The sequence below is a fragment of the Octodon degus genome, unplaced genomic scaffold, assembly GCF_000260255.1.
Source record: "Octodon degus isolate 3935 unplaced genomic scaffold, OctDeg1.0 scaffold00234, whole genome shotgun sequence".
NCBI lineage: Eukaryota > Metazoa > Chordata > Mammalia > Rodentia > Octodontidae > Octodon > Octodon degus.
The window spans coordinates 1,608,767-1,615,681 of NW_004524810.1; the positions used below are offsets into that span (position 1 = coordinate 1,608,767).

The 6,915-nt window shown below is 35.3% G+C and overlaps 1 protein-coding gene across 1 annotated transcript in view; it reads left to right on the forward strand.

Moving 5' to 3' along the window:
* Glcci1 (glucocorticoid induced 1) overlaps positions 1-6,915 on the forward strand; it is an 84,299-nt gene that overhangs the window by 28,375 nt on the left and 49,009 nt on the right. Inside the window, exon 2 of the mRNA XM_004645643.2 lies at positions 5,064-5,215. Coding sequence (XP_004645700.1) covers positions 5,195-5,215 — 21 coding nt within the window. The 5' untranslated portion in view covers positions 5,064-5,194. The remainder of the gene's footprint in view (positions 1-5,063; positions 5,216-6,915) is intronic.

Consider the following 6,915-nt stretch of genomic DNA (forward strand, 5'->3'; position numbering starts at 1 on the left):
TTTTTTTTTTGGCAGAACCAGGGATTGAACTCAGTAAGGGCCTGAGTTCAATCCCCGGTTCCACCAAAAAAAAAAAAAAAAAAGAAAGCCGCCGATGGGGAAAAAGTTAAATTAACCCTAACTAGATTTTAAACTTTTTTTTTTTTTTTTTTTCGGAACCGGGGATTGAACTCAGGCCCTTGCATTTGCCAGGCAAGCGCTTATTCTACTGAGACAAATCTCTAATTTTTGACAAACTGGTGATTCATATTTTATGTCACATTGTTAAAACCATTTAGTTTACGGTATCTTCTGTAAGCTCACGTACTACTTTTATTAAGTCCATTATCTCTTTAGTTGTGTCATCTTTGAGTTCACTGAGCACCATATTGATCTTTTTCCTTTTTCTGCTTTATCATTTTGTGTAATTAAGCTGTTTGGGTTTGGTTTCCTCTCCGTCAGTGCCCTGTGGACGAGCTTTGGGAAACTTGGAAGTATTTGGCGGCATTTTATTGTTTTGTCTTCTCATGTTTTATGGTGTGTCTGCATGTTGGGGTTTGTGGGCTGATTATAGTTGACTTTGTTGCTAATGTGGAAACTTTTTAAGTTAATGTTTGCTTTTCACTTATGCACTATAATCATGGCAAACTATAAATTTTTGCCTCTATCCCAAGATCTGGCCACCTGCATTAACTTGGGAGGATGACAGAGTGTAATTGGTGCAGCACCCTGTTCTTTCTAAATGAGCCACAGTATTGTTGACACAAAGATAGATCAGTTACTTGCATATAGTAAACAAAGTAATAGCAACAACTTTGTGACTCTGGCAATAGCAACAAAATCAGTAATAATAATAATCAAAGAGCAACTTGATGTTGAAATACCATAAGAGCCAATAACAGTTACCAGTTAATTATAGGAAAGAGATCTATGGTTATAATATAGACACAAACACAAACCAGTTGTGACAGCCAGTAAATATCCACTGAATGCACATCTCTTCTGCCATTAACAATACAAGGGAATTTAACAATAAATAGTGCAGAGGCCTAAAGGTTAATAAAGCTGTGGCTTAATAAACCTTAATAGTTAACATCTAAAGATTATACAACTAAACTTCTAAGGATTAATAAAGCTTAATGGTTATATTAGTAAAGATGGAGGATGTGAAATGAGAAAATTAAAGATGTAAATTTGAAAAGTAATGTAAAAGGAGATGAGAAGGATGAGAGGATCATATTAAAAAATATGAGAAAATTAATTGAATTAGATTTAAAAAAACAAGAAAAAGGAGAAAAAAATGAAGAAAAATAATAAAAAGCTCAACATTCCCCCCAAAAAGAGTGTTTTTTAAAAAATTGGTCCAAAAATAATTTGTCCTTATTTTTATTTTTGTTTTTGGCAGAACTGGGGATTGAACTCAGGCCCTTGCGCTTGCCAGGCAAGCACTTACTCTACTGAGCCACCTCCCTGGCCCACTAAATTTTTTTGTTTGTTTTTAGTACCAGGGATTGAACTGAGGAGCTTGCACTTACCAGGCAGGTACTTAAGCTACTGAGCTCTCTCCCTGGCTCTCCTTCTTTTTAAATGAATAATTTATTTCTAGGGACTGGAGTTTCATTCTCTCTGCTCTACATTTGCTCGTATTTCTTGATATAAATCTATCTAAAAACATCCAGCTGCACACATGCCACAGGGGCTGCCTTTAAGTTTTCTCTGCCATATCAGTTTGTCCGCTACCTTTAAATTTAGCCTCCCACAAAATCTTAGGGCATGAACACAATTTCTTGCCAGTTTATAACACCCATGGTCTGGAGTCCAATTTCCATAACTTGGTTCTTAACTAAGACCTCAAGAGCCCAGCTTTTACTGTCCACATTCCTGTCAGCATTCTGATCTTCTGAGCTGTAACCAGAATCATCCATCAAATTCTGAATACGGTATTCTAGGACTTGTCTGGCCCTCATCACCATTGCTTTCCATACTCCTGCAAGCCATTTCCAAGGGCCTCTGAACTATCTGATGAGGCATAGGGGCAGCAGTGATTCCATTTCTCCACTACCAATTTCTGTGTTAACCAACATTCCCTCTGCTGGCACAGAATACTTGACATCTGCGACTTAAAGACAGAAGGGTTTCCTTTAGCTCATGGTTTCAGGGATTTTAGTCTGTGGTTGGTGAGCCTCAAGGCAGAGTATGGTGAAAGGGTAGAGCAGAGTTGCTGATGGCACACTGGCCAGGAAGTGGAGCGAGGGGAAGAGAACCAGGGAAGACATACTGCCATATGCCCCCAGGGTCCCACAATGACCTGGGCCACCTCCTGAAGCACCCTTAGCTTTGAACCGCACAGGATTAATCCATTGATGAACATAATGCCCATGATCCCATCACCTCTCCAGTAGGTTTTATAATTATGGTGAACTGTCACTCCACAATCTGTGGATTACATTTAGCTCTCCATTTCAGGTGCTTTATCTTAGTGGTTTTCACACTCAAGTAAGGAGATCTTGAAGTATATGAACCAATAGAATTCCTTTGTTGTTTTTTTTTTTTTAAATTGTCCATATAAATATTTACTTTTTCCTTTATAATACACATGATGTTTTAGTAATATTATGTAGATCTAGTTTATAAGTAACCACACATTTTGCTCCATGCCAACATATTTACCTATAGGAATATTTAGTCAAAATAACTTGCAGATTGTAGCTCTAACAAAAAGTACGTATCTAATCGTAGGGATTGGAGAGGTGGGGAGAGGTATAATAGGCAAAGGTCTAATAATTTAAAATACAAGAAAAAGTGGTTATAGGTTAGATTGAAATATTGTTATATATAGTTAGCAAGAGTCATTTAGAGATTGTTCAGATATTTAACTCAGCATAGACATAAAATGACCACTATTGCTTACATAAGAGTTTAATGGCTACTAGACAATATACAACTTTTCAGATAGTTTGGATAGGCACAAGTTTGTTTGTTTGTTTGTTTTCATATAATGGCTTTTCCTTTTCTGGTTATAGCTGACCTTTGTTAGTCATTTTTCATTAGTGGATAACTGCTGTAAATGTTTTTGTTCTTTTTCTTCTTTGTATAGGGAATGTCAAGTAACTTTTAGAAATTTTAAACCACCATAAATCAGATTGTAGGAGGTAGGTTAACTTTGTTTTTTAGACATCCTAAAAGTAATGTGGATTGCTTTTATAACCAGAAAAATGATTTTAAAGAATTAATAGAGGGCCGGGGAGATGGCTCAGTGGAATAAGCGCTTCCCTGGCAAGCGTAAGGGCCTGAGTTCAATCCCCGGTTTGGAAAAAAAAAAAAAAAAGGATTTAATAGAAATACCTTCTAGTACTAGACTAAAGGCAGTTTACATATCTTCTCAATTGCCTATGAGGAAAAGAAAAGGTATATGGTAAGGAGCAGATGGGAAAAACATAAATAAAATGGAAAAAAAGCAGCTGAAAAAATAGTATGACAAGTTAAATCAATTTTTTATAACAGTATGTGTCATATAAACTCACTTTTTACAACAAAAACTAAAAATTATAGTTATGTGTTGTATATAAAAAATACATATAGAAATAATGATTCAAAGAACTTGAAAAAGAAGGTCAAGCCATGCAAGGCAGATTTTAACAGAAAAAAAAAGCAACTGTAGGAGAGAGACAAAATGTTCAGTTTGACAAAATTTAAAAGTAAATAACAAATTGGAGAGGTTATATTGATGGTGCACGTAAGATGTTAAGTGGAAGTAAAACGGTCAAAATTTTTCAAGAAATGAAAAATTTTTAGAACTCCGTAATAGCTTAGAGATTTTTGACTACTTTTCTAAGTGACAGATTAAGTTTTAGTTTGATTTTCTTATTTTTACTTTGTTTAGTTGATAAACAAGACAAGGAGCTATATAATTTGAAACAGTGTCGTCTTATTTATTAAAGGACTGAGTCTTGGGAACTAGTAGCTCACTGAACTTTTTATTTTGTGGTACACAGTCGTAAATTATTTTGATGGACATGTGATCTAGATTTAGTGTTGTGATCATTTTAATTTTAACAGATAATTATGCTACTCATGTGGAGAGAAGTAAGAGTAAGTTGACTGAACGATGTAGAATGTTGAGAGAACTTGGTTTCTTTTTACCTCTAGTTCTTTTTAGGGGGCTATCTTTCACAGTTCAGTCCCTCTACACTTGAAATTCTGCATCAACAATCGAGGAACTTGAGTGAAATATAAAGATCTCTACCCATGTTATTTTTGTGTACCCGTGGATAAATTCATTAAGTATTAAACATCAACTCCCAATCAGCCTGTAGGCTCTGAAATAATGCTCTGGTAGGGCAGAGGGATGAATCTGAGGGTACCATGCAAGCAGAGGGGATGAATAGTGCATCTTAAACAGAGAGGAAAGGAGAGGAAAGCAGGTTGTGAAACTTTGATGGACGCAGTCTGGACGTCTGAAGATTAATAAGAATTTGTCAAATGAACAAGGAGAGAGAAAGTTCTGGACTGAGGAAATAGGAGATGATGCATTTTACTTTTGAAAATAAAAAAAAGTAAGCATTCATGTGACACTTAGCATGGGCTTATGGCCAAGCAGCAAAATATCAAGCATTGAGATACCGGTAGCAAGACTGCAAAAGTGTTTTATGTCATATTAAAGAATATGAGCTGTAATGTGAAAGGCAGTGACTAACGATGGAAATGTTTTTCTAGTGGGGATTGGGGGAGGCACTGTAAGATTTAGTTGAAGTGGGTACAGAGATAGCAGTTATTAAGCTGACAGTTCATGAGTCATGTTGGAGTCCTAATTAAAATAATGGCCAAGAGAGATGTAGATTTTATTACAGATGTCTAAAATAAATGGGTGTCAGAGGGTGTATAAAAACTCTAAAAGTGTATGCAAGATTTGTTACATGAATATATTTTCTTTGAGAAAGACTCAGTAAATTTCCTCAGATCATGTAATGGGTTTCAGGGTAGATGTATACTGTAGGGAAAACTGGAAGGACAACATTTGCAATCTATGAAATTTAATTTTAAAATTTAACTACTAATCTATTTTTTGTTTCTATTTCTTGTAGTGGATAGGCCAAAATCTCAGCAAGTTCGAAGTTCTAGTACCATAAGGCGAACGTCGTCTTTGGATACGATAACAGGACCTTACCTCACAGGACAGTGGCCTCGGGATCCTCATGTTCACTACCCTTCATGCATGAAAGATAAAGCTACTCAGGTAAAATTAGCAAATCTCAGTCAGCTTTGTTACCCTTCAGTTTCTGTTTTGATCACAGTAAAGAACATAGAATGTAATTGGAGTGTTCCCTGGATTTTATATAAAACAAACAAGAAATTCACTGCTTTGAATAAACTAATAATTGTATTTTTTATTGGAGTATTACTCTTAATGTTTGATAAATGTCAGTCTATAGTAAATGGCTTTAGAGACATAAATTATATTTTTAAGATTTGTCTTCCAGTAGAAATTAAAATAAGTACTAGTAACCATATTAAAAATATGTGTTTAACTCATGGCCAACCAAGTTGATATTGAAGGGTTTTTTTTTTTTTTTTTTCAAATGATGTTATTCTTATTGTTCTGCTTTTCTGTGCAAACTCAAGACTAAAAACTCAGAAAGAAATAGAACATGTACAGTTGTTACACTTTCCCTATTTGTGGAAGAACCCCTAGGCATTGATTTTGAGAAAGTTTTTCTCTGTATCACAAAAATATCTGAAAATATCCTTTATTTATAATTATGTGAATTCTTGACCATATGTTCATTAGTATTTTTTGACATTGTGATGAATATTAAAAATATAAGAGATGGTATTTAGACTTAAAGAATCTTCAGTATAGTCATGAGGATAAGATGTACATTTATAAAATTGATAATAGAAGATGATACATGAACTTACTATTAGATGAATGAAACATGTAAGTAAATACAAGGACCAGTCAGAAGAACACTTTGGGCTTTACAGGCTAAAAATAGAAGGACTAGGGTCCTCCCCTCCTTCTTCCCTATTTTTTTTTCTTCTCTTCTTTGTTTTGCTGAGCCAGGGTCTTGCCATGCAAGTTTGGGCTGGCGCTGAACTCACTGTGTATCCCAGGATGCCGCAAACTCATAGCGATACTCCGGGGCTGGGATTACAGGCATGTGCGAGCACACCAGCTCTCATTTCTACTTCCTGGAGGAGGCTTAAAACCAGACAATTAGCTGCTTCTTTGTGAAACATCTCATCACTTCTGCCTTTCTAATATTCTATACTGATGGTCTTTTGCTTTCTATTCTTTTTTATTGAAGAAAAACGTATTTGCTATGAGAAGCAGATGGAATTCTCAAATAGAACAAGTAATACAGACTTAAAGATATGGACCTAGACATTTAGAGAGATCTAAACACAGATCATTGAGAACCATCTCTGTGGAGGAGCTGGATTCCCAAATATGATCAGATAGACAGGTACAAGATAAAGAACCTTCAGTGACCCAGAACTTCATTTTGGGAAAGGTGTACAGGGTGAAAGAACCAATTTATTGAACTAGAAACAAGAGGGACGATGCAATTAACACTTATTAACTGTGTACCATATATTGCTTATTTTTATAACTCATGTTATAGTTCTCAGAAGAATATTGCTGTAGTACTCAGATCAGAAAGCAGAACCTCAAGCAGTTACTTTCTTGGAATCATGCAGCTAGAACATATTGAAACCAGATTTTGAACATAAGTCATATATATTTCACCTATATTTCAGTACCGCACTAAAAATAGTAGCTATTTTTATTACCAAAAATATAGACTGTACAGCACAATCCTTTACTTGCCATATGTTTTATGCTGACACTATCAGAAACATCATCCATCTTAAACAATAACAAAAGCTCTGAGAAAGAAGAGGCACCAGAAAGCATGGGTGAGGGGCCAGGGA